This window comes from Physcomitrium patens, chromosome 2, assembly GCF_059467195.1.
Source record: "Physcomitrium patens ecotype Gransden chromosome 2, ASM5946719v1, whole genome shotgun sequence".
Lineage (NCBI taxonomy): Eukaryota > Viridiplantae > Streptophyta > Bryopsida > Funariales > Funariaceae > Physcomitrium > Physcomitrium patens.
In genome coordinates, this window is record NC_143411.1 from 21,300,381 (window position 1) to 21,318,504 (window position 18,124).

The window sequence follows — 18,124 nt, forward strand, 5'->3', positions numbered from 1 at the left end:
CACAACTGATTTATTTATCTTGTACAGAAAGGACTAAAATACCCACATGTATATAACTGTTGCGTCGACGTCACGATTCTTAGGTTGTGAAGATGGCTTGGCATGGACGCTCCTGAGGATTGCGATCGGTCCACGCAGCTATAACGTAAGCTTTCATTACTGTTCAGAGTGTACTTGATGGCAGCGATGGTGGCCAACAGCTGTGGGACATCACTAAGATCTGCACTCCGCGGTGGAAGAATCAAATATTAGAGGTTGGCCGTGGGGTCTCCACTGCCATTGCTCTCCGGGTCAGCTCATGTCGACGTGATGTGGAGGAATAAACTATCTCGGCGAGGTGAAAGCGTATTCAACAAAGCTTCAGCACTAAAAAGACTAGGTTGAATTGAGATTAAAGTGGTCAGATTGGTGGTAGAGCTCCAATTTTGTAATCAAGCTAGCTGAATCAATACCGTGGGTGCGAATGTTACAAGGTGGTAGATTCAGTTGTTGACTTTTGAGGTCGCCACGAACGATACACGCTGCCTGCAATCAGCATTGGTTTGTTCAGATGGGTAGGGCGCCTTGTGGCAGGGTGCAATCTGAGGAAGGATTCTACAAAGGACCTTGGACCGAGGAAGAAGACGCTATTCTGATTGCCTTCATCAAGGCCGATGGAGAGGGCAACTGGCGCACTCTTCCCAAGCGCTCAGGTAACATGGTTTTGAATGAAACATATCTTCTTCACAGGTAATTGCATTGCTTTCCTCACGTTCTGCTATAGAAATGACCGATTCGATGCGCATTTTACAATGTCATGTTCGAGTCAGTCTAGAAGTATTGGTTTCACTGGACAAGAGCAGAGACTTGGAGATGGACAGTCAGGGCTAGGGTTGAAGGTTGAATAAGCAGATTCTTATCAAGGTTTGTTGATTGAATGGCAGGGTTGAAACGCTGCAGGAAAAGCTGCAGGCTAAGGTGGATGAACTACCTGCGCCCGGACTTGGAACGCGGGAACTTCTCTCCAGAGGAAGATGAGCTGATAATCAAGTTACACTCTCTTTTGGAGAATAGGTACCAAACAGCCAACTCGTGTAATCGTTTCTTCATTTGGTGACAATTACCAGACAGGATGCGAATTTGATAGAACGTTCACAAGATTGCATAGTCTCGGCTCTTGAGTGCTTGGGATTCTTCTACGCTCTTGAAGATGAGAACTAATCCTTGTCAATCACGTATCGTGCAGATGGTCGTTGATTGCTGGTCGCATCCCTGGTCGAAAAGACAACGAGATTAAAAATTACTGGAATTCTCGGTTGAGACGCAGGCTGGGCAGAATGGAATCCGATCCGATATGCCGAGAAGTAGTCGCAACACCATTATCAATCGCATCCTTGGAGTCATCCATCAAAGTTGAGGTGGAGAGTTCGTGCAGTCATTTGGACACCGGCGAAAGCTCATCTCTCGATTCCATAGCCACAAACCTCTCGTCACATTTCACCACCCCAGAACCTAGTGATCAAGAGGCACCTCTTTCTAGTGACGCTCATGACATCTCCAACTTCCCACAGTTTACTTTATTCCCCAGCGTCATTCGGCAAGGCGAAGCCATCACGTCCACGCCCAGCAGCCATGAGACTGTGGTCGGGAGACGATGACTGGGATTGTTGGCCACCCCTCGAAGAAATCGCCGAAAGAAGTCCCGCAGAGCAGAAGCCCTCACATGCCCAGCTGCCTGATAGCGGTCCTTTCCATCCTGCACAGTCTAGGGAGGATATCTCCTGCGGTGGCTTCGACTACCTCGGGGATGACATCTTAGATTTCGAATACGATAACCAGGAGACGTCTAATTCGCATAAGTTGATGCATTTTGCGCTCTTCGCACCCCTGCAGAGCAAGGCTTCGTAATCACGGCCCAACTTCCTGCACCGCAGCTTGCAACAGTTGCTCATGCTCACATGTTGGTATCTGTCACCGAGTTAGTGTGGATTTTATCGATTGGCATCTGTCTCTCTTTCGATCTAGATGTATATATCATTTAGATAGCGTGAGTTGTTGCGATTAGTCAACATCGCATGTGCGAAGTGTATTGTATGTGTTGTAGCTCCACACTGACGTTTCCAGAAAGGTTGCATCCTCACCGACACATACGCACACAAAATCAGAAGTCGGTGGAAACAATCAGCTCCCTCTCGAGTTCAATTCACTGATACAAAGTTCATTCTTCACGGGAAATTTTGGCTTCAGCTTTGAGCATTTGTTTGTTTTGCTTTTGTTTTGTTTTTCTTTACATGCAAAAGTTTGTTTCTATCCAACAAGGATTATTTGTGCTTTGAAAAGAAAATCATCTTGTACAGAATTGAATGATCTAGGATTTTCTTTCTGTAAAAAGTGGCTGAATAGGAAGAGGATTTTCTGATGTGGAACAAATAATAAAAAATGATGTTGCATGTACAATTTTACATGAAAGTTAATACTTAAGATGAGAAATTTTATTCTTCTTAAAGCACTCTCAATGATCTTTGTATTGCATTCTCTGCATTGTAGGTAAAAATTGTGTGTACATATATAGAGAGGAATATTGAATTGAACTATCATGTGACTTACAACAATATATAATTGCTACGTGTACTAAAACAAGTAGCAAATTTGGCATTTTTAGGTAGGTGAGGATTAGTATTATTTGGGTAATGATGATGAGACTTCCATTATTTCATATGGCAAAGGTTTGTGGCATGTTGATGCTTCACATTAAGCAATACATTGGTTTCATTAACATTGATTCAAGGCTCCCCTTAGCTTGCTGTAATTTCTTTAGAATAGAGGGATTTTCAACAAACAACTCTATTTATTCAAGCAAACAACTTTGGACCAATTGATGTTAATGGGATGTTATAATGGTGGATGTAACAATTATATTTTATTATAAGTCAAGTAGTGGATTGATTTAAGATTTACATAGGTTGATTTTGTAGTCTACTATATATATATATATATATATATATGAATATATATACATATACATATATTTTAAAATTTTAAATAATTCTTGAATATAAATCTAAAAGATTATAGTCCATCAAAAAATCATATAGAAATAAAAAAAGACATTTTTAAAAATTTATTAATTTATTAATCAATATGTAAATTCTATTAATATATTTCAATTGATAGATTTATTATGCATGATATTTTAATATTTTTAAGATTAGATAATATTAGTTTATAAGTCTTATTTAATTATCCAAATAAAAATAAAATTTAAATATTTTTGATATTACAAGAATCTTATAAGAAAAAATATTTTTAATAATAAAACTCTTTTTTTTAATTATACATATATTTTTATTTATTTCTTAAAATCGATGTCTAAAATAATATTTCTTATTTAGTTTTTTTTAATATAAGCTTATATAATAATTAAAAAAAATACATATTAAAAAATTCATCATAAATTTTTATTAATTGATTTTTTTTGTTTTTATTTTATGCTCTATTATCTTTAATTAAAAAATTTGATACTTAATTTGTAATATACTAGTTGCACATTAGGGTACCAAAGCATAAGAGCTGTTAGTTTTTATGGCCATTAAATATTACTCTATATATGCTTAAAAGAACATAATTTTTTGTAATATCCAACTTCACATTTTATGCTCGAGTAGAATATTTTTATAGTCTTTAATATGTAGTGTGTTAATTGTGTGAAGACAAAGGGATGGAAGTCAATAATTAGTAAGATCATTGCATATTAACCAAAAAAATGTAATAAAGTATGGTTCTTGTGACATCTAACTTCACATTTTTTGTTTCATTACCATCTTGTCAAAATTAAATAATTTATAATATATTAATTTTATATTAAGGCATTAAAGCATAAAAGTTGATATTTTTAAAGATATTGCATATCATTCCATACATGTGCATGAAAATATGATTTTTATACCATCTAACTTTATATTTTATACTCCATTAGTATCTTATAAAGATTTGGCTATTTAAATTGCAATAAACTATTGAAAGTCTTTAAAGAAGAACTACAATAATTTAAGGCCATTGAAGCATATTATTGTCAAGATTTGTATTTAATATCACTTATTAGCCAAGAAAACAACACGGCTTATTGAATGCTCTTTCTAGACATTCTTATCTTGCACCAAAATAAAGGAATATGGCTTTTAATCAATACAGAATTTTTTTGAATTTAGATTTTTTTTTATCTTTGAGTAATAAAATCATTATTTATTATTAATTCAATATTTCTTAATCAAGTTCAATTTAGTATGTTTTTAGATTTGATTTTGCATGATTTTAAGAATAAATCTTTTAAATTTCATAATACTTCTAAGTTTGAATTTAAGAACAATCTTTTTTATTTCAAGAGATGCTTATATATATTAAAAAATAAAGCATAATTTTGTGCTCTTCAAGCTTGTTATGATTTTCTAATTGTACAATATTTTGAATCAAAAGGCCAAATTATAAGATCATATTATATTCAAAATATTTTGGTAGCTTCAAATATAGAAGGTAATTAAAGATTTTTTTACAACCATTTGATATTTGTTCAAGATAAAAAAAACTCCTTATCATTGATCTTATGAACTTCTCCAATTACTACTGAAAACAACCATAGTTATCTATTTTTTTTTATAGATTTTATCACAAATCTTTCCATTTCAAACTTTTATGACTATATATTTGTGATAGTAGATCATTTTACTAAAATAACATAATTTGTACCATATGCAACATCTATCACAAATTCAAAAAATAACTAAAATTTTTTTAGATAATATTTACTATTATCATAGATTGCCAAAACATATCATATTAAATAAAATGATTTAATTTATATTTAGGTATTGAAGAATTCTTTTTAAGTTATTGAATATGGACATAAAATTATCTTTGGTCTTCTATTATCAAATTGATGGAAGAATAAAAAAGATGAATCAAATATTAAAATAATATTTGAGATGCTTTATTAATTACCATGAAGATGATGAAGATGATCTATTATCATTGACAAAGTTTGTATATATTAACATAGTCTACTTATCTACTCAATAATTATCTTATTTATTATAATTATAATAATCATCTATAATTTGATACTCTAAACTTTTTAAAAGTTAATAATCTTATTGCAAAAAATTTGACAAATTATTTATTAGAGCTACATGCAAAAATAAAGATACAATTGAAAGAAGCTCAAGAACAACAAAAAATCAACACAAATGTTTATTGCAAGAAAAAACTTTAATTCTACATTGGTAACTTGGTATAAATATTTTGTTGTAATATTAAGACTATTTGTCCTTGTAACCATTTGAATTATTATAAACTTAAGCAATTTTTTGTTTATGATTAAATCAATCTAGTTGCATATTGATTATACCTACTAAATAGAATCAAGCTATTAAAAATTAAAAATTATAGATACTTCTACATATATATATATATTAAATTAATAAAATTTATATATATATTTTTAAAAAATACAATAGTTTTAAGGATATTATAACTTTAATAAATACATAGTTTTAATATTTTAATATTTTTTTGTTATATGTCTATTCTTATTTAATTTTTTTTATAATTTGTATATTTTATGATTATGTTAACTAATAAAAAATATTTTAGTTATAAACTTTTATTTTCCATTCCATTATTTTAATCATTTATAATATTTGTGAAGGTAAAATTTATCCTTCAATCTAAATTATAAGATGTCTTTAATTAAGAGTTGGTTATAATTGATAATATGAAATGAGAAATTTGATTACTAAGAAATAAAGTTGATAAGCAAAAAAAAATTAAAAGAAATATAATCAAATAATTATATTCTAAAAATACTAATCAAAATTTATATATTAAATTATTATCTATATATATATATTTGTAAATAGATAATATTTTTAATGATATAATAAACATATAAATTTAAGTTTCTATGAATAAATTATGAAGGTTTAAAGATAAAAAATAATAAATAAAATAATAAATAAATAAGCTTTATCTTATTAATAACTTGCTTAAGAGACAAAGTACTTAAACTTCATTAAGGCTCATAAATAGTGTAGATAGATTTCTTAGAGAAGCCATAAAACATTATTTTTATACTTCAATCTACATCAAAGGTGCCACAACCTATATGAATCATGTGCATTTTTTTTTTTTTTTTTTTTTTTTTTTTTTATAATTACTATATTAGCTTCATGTCCTCCTAGTTCATACTAATAAAATCACTTTTATATATTTTTGACCAGACCATGGTATGCAAAAATATCCAATTAGCTTAGGAACCTTGTAGGGACTTTAAATCTTGTTCAAATACTTTATAATAGCCCTCTAATGTCGTGAAATAATTTTTACTAAGGTCTTAAAATTTTATTCCTTTAATTTTTAATTTATTCTATAATTTTTTTATAATTTTTTAATTTAAAAATATATCAATTCTAAGCTTTTTTTTATCTTGATTATTTTTTATAATAATAAAATTAATTTAAATTAACTTAAAATTTATATTTTTCAATAAACTATTAAAAAGACATAAGGATTTGTCAAGGATATAACTCACAAATAATTAAAACTTCAATAGAGTCTTGTGCATTAAGAAAGAGTGGATATTTACTCAATGATAGTATAGTATTAAATCTAGAATAGCTAGTGGCAAAGACAAGAAGATTAGTAACAGTTAATACAAGAGTAAGAACAAAAAAGACATTGATAAGAATGAAGAAGTCATTACTTTTACCTCTATATATTTTATCTACATAAAAACTATGTGGTGACGTTCGATAAGTCCTTCAATAGGTGTTCAACTTGTAGTACATATGTCTAATTTGTAAGGTAAGGTTCTTATATTTGCACCATATGGCCAACTTATATGACTAGTGGCTAAGATAACAAGTAAGCCACCTGTATTTGCACCATATGGCCAACTTATATGACTAGTGGCAATAGGTGGCTTACTTGTTGGCTAAATTTTTTAACTTTCATCTAAAAGTTTTTGTAATACATAAAAAATATAAAATAGATAATTTTTTATATTTTTAAATTAAGATTAAAGATAGATTAAAGATAGAAGACTATTTTTAGTATCAAGTTGTATACTTCTTGTAGGTCTATTTTTGTATAAATCTTGATTTGATTCAATTCATCAAGAAGTCCTAATATCAAAGGTAGATGATGCCTATTTTTTTTATTGTAATGTTCTTAAGTCCTCTATAGTCCATACGCATTTGTAACAATTTGTTTCTTTTCTTCACAAATACAATAAGAGCTCTTTTTGGAAATTTTGAATGGTGGATGAAGTTCTTGATTAAGTTCTTAATAATACATTTTGAGTACAACCAAATTGTTTTAGAATAAGATATAGATTGATTCAATTGATGGTTGAGCTACTTCTTAAAGATCAATTAAATAATTATACAACTGATGCTTTTGAAGAATATTTGCATTCTTTTTTTCAAAAATTTCTTTATATTGAGTCAAGATGTCGCTTGAAGTCTTTCTACTTTCACAAATAGATGTGTTATTAATAAAAAATATGATCTTTCTTTTGTGACATACATTCAAGCTCTTTTTTCTATTAATAAAGATTTGGTTGTATTAGACTTATGATTTTTTTACTTTAATAATAAATATTTAGATTATGTTATGGAAAAAATCAAGTTTAAAAGAAGTCTAGTTTATTAAAAGCTTATATTTCTTTGTTTATAATAAATCTATTATGATTAGATTAGAATGAGATCTAATCATATTAAATATTATTAAGTTATTATGAAAATTAGTTACTACATCTATAAGAATAGTTTTATACATAACATCTCTAAAAGATAATAAAAAGATTGTCCATAATTTTTACATGGACAAGTTTACTTTTCTTTGTTAAAGAAATTTCTAGTTTTTAAAGAAAGTCTTTGTCTATAAACAAGTTGAGGCTCTTGAATCTAACAAGGCAAAAACTTTGTATTTTTTTGGTCTTAGATAAAAATCTATTTTAAAGCAAGATAAAGGATTTTAAAAAAAAAATGACCTATAATAGGTATTGCACAAGATTCTAGCTACATGGTCTCTAATATAACTAGACAAACTTATTTTTTTTGACATATTGTCTTCTTTAGGAACCATTCTCTTGATTTTGTAATTATGTTGCTTCTTTGAATAATGTTGAATATTGTGCAAAGATTCTCTATAATATATTATAATTCTTTCAATGATGTTAAATCTTTTCTTGCTTGACAAGAGGTTTAAAATATATCATATCAATTTGTATAGGTTTTTACCTTAATAAATAAGTTTTTAAAAATTTAGAAATTAATGTCATGACTTGATTTATTTCTCTTTAATCAAATCATTATTCTTTGCATCTTTCAAAAAGTTCATTGTCACATGAAATGGCTTAAGCAATAAATAATTTTAATAAATTTTCTTTTTATATTATCAATTATAAATCTTTTATATTATTTTGTTTATCCATATTAAAATTTATTAATAAAGGCTTTATTATTTTAATCCATATTACAAGAATTATTTTTGAATTTTGGAATATATATAATAGATGATCATGATCCTTGTTTTAAAAATATGAATTTTATCTTTGCTAACTTTTTTCAATCACTTTCTATAAATATTTTTGTAAACACTTCTGAGAATGAATTTAGATCATATAGGAGTCTTCAATATTTTTCATTAAAAATAAAAAAATTAAATAAATCACTTTAAGATATAAGTGCAATTATAAATCCAATTTGAATAAATCTATCAAAATATTAAAAAAAAATATAACCTTAGATAGATCGTGACTTGTTGTAAAAAAATTTAAAATTTTGACTTTGATTTATCAAACTTCTTTGGTATACTAATTCTTATTGCTCCTATATTTATAGTAGCAAGATTTCTTAGATTCAATTGTAATGTTTATCTATTTGTTTTTTTCATTGCACAACTTCTTCACATTGTCTTGATGTACTTAATTTAAGTGCATCAAAGTTATTTGGAGGATAATTAATTTCATTTGTAAGAGAAGAGAAACATAATGCTAATATATTTACAAATTGAAATGGAATTTAGAATAAGAGGTTCTTAGCTTAAATAGATTATTGGAGCTTGAGGGTATTCTCTTTTAGGATAGATATCTAACTATATAGTGGTTCAAGGTGAGTATTTGAAGAAGGTTGGAGCAGAGGTTTTGGAATCAAGTAGATTTTTTTTTTTTTTTTTTTTTTTTTTTCTTTCTTTCCTGTTGTTTTCAAGAGAGGAGATTCAACACTAGTTCAAGATTTTTTACCCCACTCATTATGTTTTTATTTTTTTGTATTGATGTTTGGAAAGAATATAGATTTTATTGTGAGTTTTTCAACAAGCTATAGCATGCAAGACATGGAGCTATGAGGAGGGAAATCTAAGCAAAGTTGTAGGAAAGAGATTGCTGGAGTTTTTGGGAGGAGAGATTCAATATAAGTTTGGAATTTTCTATGCCGCTCCTTACATTTTTATCTTTTTGTGTTGATATTTGGAAGAAAGCTAGATCTGATTGTGAACTTTCTAATAAGTCATAGCACATAAGAAATAAAGCTGTGGCAAGGGAAATCCAAACAAATTTTTAGGAGGAGGTTGGTAGAGTTTTGGGATAACAAATTTCAAGAATGGCTTGGGATTTTTTATGCCATTTATTGGATTTTTTTCTTTTCTTTTATTCTCAATGAGCTAAACTTTGCCAAGATTGAATTAGTAATAAGTGAAATACAGATATTCTAGTGAATGTTAATTTTTGATTTGAGACTAAAGTCAAAGATTGGATGCTTCTTAGTACAAGAAAAAAATTAATCTATAAATTATACCTAGCCTTTGGACTGCCTTTTACATTTGATTTCGTTTGAGACAATATTGTGCCTTTTTTTAACTTGTGATCAAGGACACTATGTTCTACTAAAAAGGCTCACCTTCTTCACAACATAGATATTGAACCTCATTGTGGACTTCTTCTATAAGCATAGGAATTGTACCTCCATGATTGATATTATCAATACATGAAATTTTTATCGTAAGAGTATTGATAAACTTGTAGAAATTTGCAATAGTTGCAAATTTATTTTTATTTTTATGAAGTATAGAATCTATAAGTTTTTCTACCATCTTTATTATAAATTTAATAAATCTATAAATCATATAAAAAAAAGATAATCTATAATTTTTTTATTTTATATTAAAAATTATAATACATGTATAAAGTCAAATTTATATTTATAAAGCTTCTAAGAAGCTATTTTCTAAGATGTTATAAAATTTATCTACTTTTATAAACTTCTACATAAATTTTTTTATTTACATAATATAAGTGTTAGCTATATCTGTAATAAGTTTTTTTCATGCTTCTTTTATTAATTAATTAATATTTATAGATTTTAAATAAATAAATAAATAAAAATATATATATATATATATATATATATATATATAGAATTAAAAGTTGTAGGATTTTCAATCAATTAGGAGTTTTAATTTTAGCATTTTTAATATCTATCTCTTCTTTCAAAATGATTGTATGTTCTTATCTTAGATTTGATTCTATGTCATCTTTTATATGTCATTTCAATAAATATAAGCTACTCAAAGCTATTATTTTCTATTGCAAATTGATCTTTTATTGCTCGACTATTTGAACACCTAATTCAATATCCTTCTATTACATATATATATATATATATATATATATATATGTCTTTTAAATAATTTAGATCAATTATTATTTTTAGTTTTTTATGGATTTTTTTTTTGTTTTAATGGAATACTTATTTCCATTTATTGATGTATTTTTTTTATATGTTTAATTCTCGTATTCTTATAAGTTAAGTTGTCATCACTATTGAATTAGGTGCTAAAGTCATTAAAAAGATAGTTAAAATTTTATATATTGAATCTAAAAAGGTAAAAATTATGGCTTATTGAAAAGAAAAAGGTACATTTTATAATCCAAAAGATGTCATAAAAATAATAAAAGTACCTTAATGCATGATAAATACTATTTTATTTCTATTCCCAAAAACTATGGTTATTTGATTGTAGTCCAAGTATAATCCTAAAAATTCTAAAAAAATCCTAAATCAATCCTAATCAAATTCTAATTAAATCCTTATCAAATCCTAAATCAATTTTAATCAAATTTTTACGAAATATTAACCAAAATTTAATCAAATCTTGAATCAATTCTAATCAAATTTTAATAAATTCTTAATCAAATCCTAATTAAATCCTATTCAAATCTTAAATCTTTGTTAAATCCTAAATCACATTATAAATAAGTTTTAATAATATTCTAATCAAATTCTAACTGTATTGTAATGAAATCCTAAATTTTAATCAAATCTTAAGAAAATCCTTATGAAATCTTAATAAATCTTAATCAAATCATAAATCCTAAAAAATACTAAATAAATTCTAAATAAATCCAAAAAAATCCTAAGTAAATTCTAATAAATTCTTATAGTCGATTTAAAATCTCAATAACTAATAATCAAACTCTTGATTTCAACTAAAATTTCATCAACAATTTAATTCATAAGCAAGTAACAAGTATATAGAATTTAAGAAAAATTAAATTTATTAATTGAGAAAAAAAACTACTTTTCATCTTAAAGCCTATTTTGAAGCCAACAACTACTTCAATACAGATTTTAATGCCTTTAATGATGCTAATGAAGTGCGGATTGGCACCATATTACTTTTAATTATTCTAAAAGTTGTTGTTAGGGACATAAATATTTAGCTATAAAAAAGTACTTAGTAGAAGGTAAATATATATAGATTTGATATTAATTTATGGCAGAGCTTTTTAGAAGCTTCATAGATGTATATTTGACTTTATATATATTTATAATTAATAAATGGATTAGAAACTTGGCCAATAAATTAGCCATATATTGCACGTGTGGATAGCTTGTGGTATAAGCTAACCATGCAGCTTACATATACGAAACTTACCTTGCAAGTTAAGATATGTGTCTAAAAAATTAGATACATGTTGGAGGTCCTATAGAATGTCACTATGTAGCTCTTAGTTAGATAGTATATATGGATGCAAGAGTGAAGCCTTCTTTACTCTTGTCAATACTTTTTTATTCTTTAGTTTTATTTTAAGACTTTGTAATCTTTTTATCTTTGATAATAGCCATTTTAATTTAATCTTATACCATCTTTAAATCATTTTTTAGTCTTTTTGAGTGATAAAAGAATTTATTGATCTTTTAGTTCTTTAAAATTCATACTCTTGATAGTTTGATAAGAATGCTAAATTTTTATTTTTATTTTTATTTTATTTTTTGTTTTAGAAATAAATAGATTATCTCACTTCTATTGTTGTGTTACAAAAGTTGTAGATCGTCTACCTTCAAACTTACATTTAGTTTTTTAAATATTAATTTTTTTCTTAAAGAGAATAGACTACCTTTCTTTGTAGAAATTTTCATTTGATATTAAAGATTGTAGATTAAAATCTTTTAATCTGACTTGTAAATTTATTAGAATTTTCTATAAAAGAAAAAAATATGGATGCTATTCAATACAAAAGTGAGAATAAATTTGAAACTATTGCAAATCTCCACAAGCTTGTTTATATTCTTAGGATCTTAATTTCACGTATTTCTAATGTAAATCAAAGAGGTATTATTTCTATGCCTATGGAAGAAGTCATCAAGGAGGTTCAAACTCTAATCCAAAATATTGTAAAATTGAAAGAAAAAAGTAGATAAAATTCACAATTAAATGCAAAAAACCTTGTTTTTACAAGTATGAGAGAAGCAAAGATAAGAATGTCAGAGAAGTTTGATAGAACACGATCAAAATTTTGAGAATTTCTACAACAAGTGAAGTTCTTTCTAAGGTTGCATCCTTTCTATTATCCTAATGGATTTACTCAAGTTGGATTTATAAGTGTACTTCTATCTAAGAATGATTTTATCACAAATATTTTACTTTTAGATTCTTTTGATTTTATATTTGTAACAATAGATTCTTTTATCAAAATGGCATATTTTGTATCATATACAAAATCTACTACAAATAAAAAAATAATTAAGTTTTTCTTTGACAACATGTATTGCTATTATAGATTATATAAAGTCAATTAAAGATATTATATTAAATAAGAAGAATCAATTTGTATCAAGATTTTGAATAATTCTTTTTAAGATTCTAAAGATGGATATAAAATAATCTTTGGCTTTTCTTCCTCAAAATGATGGACAAACAAAAAACATAAATCAAATTTTGGAGCAGTATTTGAAATGTATTAGCAACTACCAATAAAATGATTACACAATTGTTTTGATATTAGATACTTATAATAACACATTACATACTTCTATGAAAAAAACACCTTTTTTTGCTAGTTATGGTTATCATCTACAACTTGATGCTTTTGATTTTATAAAAGTTGATAATCTTAAAATAAAAGATTTGATAAATTATTTATTTGAGCTACATATAATAATAAAAGTAAAATTAAAAAAATTCAAGAATGAAAAAAAATCAATATAGATGCCTATTAAAAGAACTAACTTTGATTCCTATTTGGAATAAGATATGATTACTTCATCATAATATTAAGACTATTTGTCTTTATGAGAAGTTGGATTACTATAAACTTGGGCCATTTCTTATTTGTAAACAAATCAATCTAATTGCTTATAGATTACATCTACCAAAATTTATAAAATCCATCTCCTATTCTATATGTTTTTTCTTAAACCATATAAGATAGTGAATATCTCAAAAAGAAGATAAATACCACCTCTTTCTATAGCAAAGAATAATAATAAAAAATTCAAGGTGGAAGGAGTTTTAGATTCAAAGAGCGCCAAATTAGGTTGAAATATCTTATTTATTGGCATTGATATGATATCAATAAATGAACATAAAAGTAAGCAAAGAATATTACAAATGTAGTAAAGAAGATTGATTTTTTTCATCCATGACATCCATCAAAATTAAAATAAAGAATAACAAATATTTTTTGTAAAGAAATAAGATCTAGAAAAGATAGCATTTTATCTTCTATCATTTTTTTAAAATTTGTGTATTTGTGGCTCTAAAGAGATAAAAAAATTAACAACCAATAGATTCAATTTAAGAGCTATTATTTGCTAACTTATCAAACAAGTCATTGTAATTGTTACAACCTTCAAGCTGACATAATAGAGATGAAGATCCTCAAGAATAATCTATTCTTCCTTAAAAAAATGGCAATACATACTCCATTTGGTATCACAACCTTAGAGGAGACTTTTGATGTTTGATGATTTTATTGGAGATAAAAATGATTCACGATAATATTTCAAATATTTTTATGAAGGAAGTTATAAAGACTTCAATAATGATCAAATAATGAGATAGTCTTTTTATGCTGATTTAGAACACTATCAATGGCCAAGAACACGTATCAACCTCTTTCAAAAGAAACAAAGATAAAAGTATGTAACAAACACAATTTGTCACATCTTAGACTTTTTCAACATATAATGACTACTTCACATGAAACTTATCTTTAAAAGTCAAGGGAAGTAATATCAAGAATATAAATATTTATTTATATAAGAAGTGCTAAGTAAAATGTAAATGTATGTAAATTTAATATTATCTTATAGCAAAACTTTTAAAAAGCTTTACAGATGCATATTTGATTTTATATATGTTTATAATTGATTAATAGATTAAAAACTTCACCTTGTGTGGCCTTCAAATCTTCTTTCATTTCTTCATAATTAGCTCGCAAAGTGGTAAAACTCATTTTTACCAAAATCTTAGAAATTACTCTAAAAATTCCTAAATAATTCTAAATAAATTCTAAATAGATTTTAAAATTTTTATAATGGTTTCATAATACTAATATTAGTTTAAGGCTATAATTTTCTATCTTGATAATTTTTTTTAGTAATAAAATCAATTTAAATCCACTATAAATCTTACTTTCTATATAAATAATTAAAAGACATGAAGTTCTTTCTTATGCTTCTTCTAATTACTAAATAATATTTATAGTTTTTTTATAAATAATATGTATATTTAAAAGACTAATATTAATATTAAACTTAATAAATAATTCCTAATATTCAATAATAAATAAAAAATATGAAATCAACTGAGATAATTATCTCTAAGACTTACTAAGATTATAATTCTACAATTCATATTCTAATTTTCTATTTGTTTAAATATTTCTATACTATTCACCATATATTATAGTTTTAATTACTTTAAATTCATCTTTTTATCCTAAAATAATTAGTGAGTTGATTTGATGATTCACATATGGCGACCATGTGGGATGATTTAAAGGAGAAAAACCTAGAATTAATTGTGTAAAATTTGCTACTTCAAAAGTGACATGGCTATAGAAGTTATCAATTTTTTTAAAATCAAAATGAGCGAGCTATTATTATTATTTAATATTTCAACTAAGTTGGATTGATTTAGTTCATTACCTAAGAAAAACAAAAGACTTGAAATCTATACTGACTAAGACTTTTAAAAACAAGAAAATACTAAAAAAATTTAAAAATTAATATTCTAGAATCTTCTCCAATCTAAAAAGAACATGACATCTATCTTACAAGGCTTAAATATCCTTTGGTTATTTATTGTTGGTCTTTCTTGCATTGATACTAGCTCATTGGAATAACATGTTTTTTTTCAATTGGGTTCAAACCCGAGATCCTTCATTAACAATTCTTTACTTGATCAAAAATTCTATAACCTCTAGATGGTTAAATAAGACTTAATCACTACTTCTTAATACTTCATTTATTTTACTATTTTATTATTTCTTTAAGAACTAAATTCAATAGAAGTAAAAATGAATGAATATATCCATGTTAGTTTTGAATTTTAGAGTTTTAGTTCTCTAAATTCTACCGAATTTTGATGATTTATCACTTAAGGAGTAGAATCAAAGTGATTTTAAGGATGAGCCATTTGATCATGTGTATGATAAAAATCACATTCTATATTCTTTATATCTATTTTTTAAAGTTCTTATAAGAAAATTTTCTCCATTGAGAATTTGTAATCAAATTGAATTTTTTAGAAAGACTTCTTTAACCAAATATAATTCCAACCATATAACATCAAATTTTCTTGGAGAATCTAGTCTCTACTATTTTGCAAAAGAACTAGTATGCCAGGCCTAAGGATTCTAATTTTGTATCATTTGTCAAAAGCAATTTTTCTTCTTCTTGGTATAGTCTTAATTAATTAGAATCCCACCTTAATGAGTTTTGAATCCTCATTTTTCAAAGTTACATCCATCAATTTGTAATTAAGGTCGTACACATGAGATTTTTCTATGGATTCTCTATACCAATCATTGGATATTTGTGGATAGATAGCTATGTTATTTTCAATTGTAAGACCATTGAAGGTTGTTTAAATTCTAAGAGTAGAGTAAGATTGCTTTCTTCTATTAAGTCATTTAATTCATAAAATTTAATTGTGTTACGTATTTTTCAACAACATTTTTTAATTTAATGTTGTCTACCTTTGTAGCTAAGTTAATATCTACTTCATTGTTTTGCTTAGTAGCAAAATTATCTATAAATTTAACATGAATCACTTCATTTGTACTAAATATAGGATGACTTATCAACCATTGAATGAATTCTCTATCAACCTCTTAATTTTATAGTCTTAGATCCATGCAATTTAATGGAGTAGTTTAGACCATAATAAAGTGAACCAATTCATTTCCCTCTAAATTGACAAACCTCACTTTTTTTTTGAACTGTATCTTATGTTGTGAAATTTGATCTTCTTCTTCTGAAGAATTAGGTGAGGTTTTTTTTAACAATAATCTTTGAAATTGAATGAAGATTTTTGTGAAGTTTTTTGATAGACCATAAATAATATGGAGCTTTTTACCACCTCAATCAATTTTGGCACTTGATACTTTAAAATCATAATCTACATAGAAGCAATGAATATGAATTTTTGTTAAAATATATGTAAATAACATAAAAAGTAAAAGAATACTCTTTACCACATATTATCATCCTACAACCACTAATATGGCTCAAAGAGGTGTCTTAGCTTTGATTAGCTATGTTAATTATATAGAAAGAAGGACTAGTTATATCAAGGTCCAACTTCTCTATTGTTTGTATGGATATTATATTTAATCCACTAGCTCCATCAACAATTGTGTAGGAAATAATTTTATCAAATATTGAGACTTTTAATTCAATTGCCTTGATTTTATATGCCTCTTGAATTGTTCTTATATGGACTTGAATTTTTTTTAGATCTTTGAAGTCTTTTAATAGGCATGCTTATTTTTGAAATTCTTCTCATTTTTGGAGATACTTCCAATAATCGAGCAATGGTTATATATACTTTGATTTTTTTCTACAAATCATAAGATTCTTTTTGATCATGTTTTTTTAAGGATATTGAAATATCATATTGTGGTTCTGGGATTCTATGACCTTTCCACTCTTTTGTAGAAAGAAATTCTTTCATAAGGATTTTCTCCTTTATTATCTTGATTTTTGAAGTGGTAGTAGGTTCTAAATCATGGAGCATTTATCTTGATTTCTTCACATTATCCATTGTCTCTTATGTGGCTTTATTTAAATCAGAGAAGTAAACAATTTTTTTTGAATTATTTCCATTCTCTATTGAAGTTTGAGGGAGAAGGCTAATATATCTAGACTTAGCCATAACTACTAATGCTGGCATATTAGGAAGCCTTTTAACCTTACTAGGAACTTCTTCATGAAAGATGTAATGTATGTGAGAAGATGATGGTTAGTCTTGAATAGATTGAAACCTTGTTTTTTGGTTGGTATTTTCAAATACCTTACATCTTGAGAATTTTGTCCTTCGTTTTATTAGCCATATTAAGGTTTGCCAATGCTTAATAGCATAAATCCGCTTTTTATATTTAAACCTAAGGGAGGATATTGGATTTAATAATTATTATTATAATCATAAAACAAACTAAGAGGTCTTAAGGTATTATTCAAATTTGAGATTCTTGCTCTCTTCAAGTGATCTTGGATTTGCTATTAGTAATTCTCTTGTAGAAATTTTAATGGAACTACCTTGTTAGGTTGGCTACATATGTCCGTAGGATAGTTTCTCTTAC

The 18,124-nt window shown here is 26.3% G+C and overlaps 1 protein-coding gene across 2 annotated transcripts; it reads left to right on the top strand.

Annotated features, from left to right (window-relative positions):
* Window positions 1-224: 224 nt before the first annotated feature.
* On the top strand, window positions 225-2,235 carry LOC112274503 (MYB-like transcription factor 4). Of its 2 annotated transcripts, none has more exons than XM_024504081.3 (3): window positions 225-692; window positions 924-1,053; window positions 1,226-2,235. In XM_024504081.3, exons 1-3 carry the CDS (start codon window positions 551-553, stop codon window positions 1,635-1,637), a joined length of 684 nt encoding a protein of 227 aa, XP_024359849.1. In that variant the 5' UTR covers window positions 225-550; the 3' UTR covers window positions 1,638-2,235. The 2 variants fall into 2 exon arrangements, with proteins under 2 accessions (XP_024359849.1, XP_024359860.1); XM_024504092.3 differs by having other exon boundaries at window positions 227-729.
* Window positions 2,236-18,124: the final 15,889 nt, after the last annotated feature.

Coding starts and splice junctions, on each gene's coding strand:
- LOC112274503 (XM_024504081.3), top strand. CDS start 551: ATGGGTAGGGCGCCTTGTGGCAGGGTGCAATCTGAGGAAGGATTCTAC. Junction 693..923: donor CACTCTTCCCAAGCGCTCAG/GTAACATGGTTT, acceptor ATTGAATGGCAG/GGTTGAAACGCTGCAGGAAA. Junction 1,054..1,225: donor CACTCTCTTTTGGAGAATAG/GTACCAAACAGC, acceptor CGTATCGTGCAG/ATGGTCGTTGATTGCTGGTC.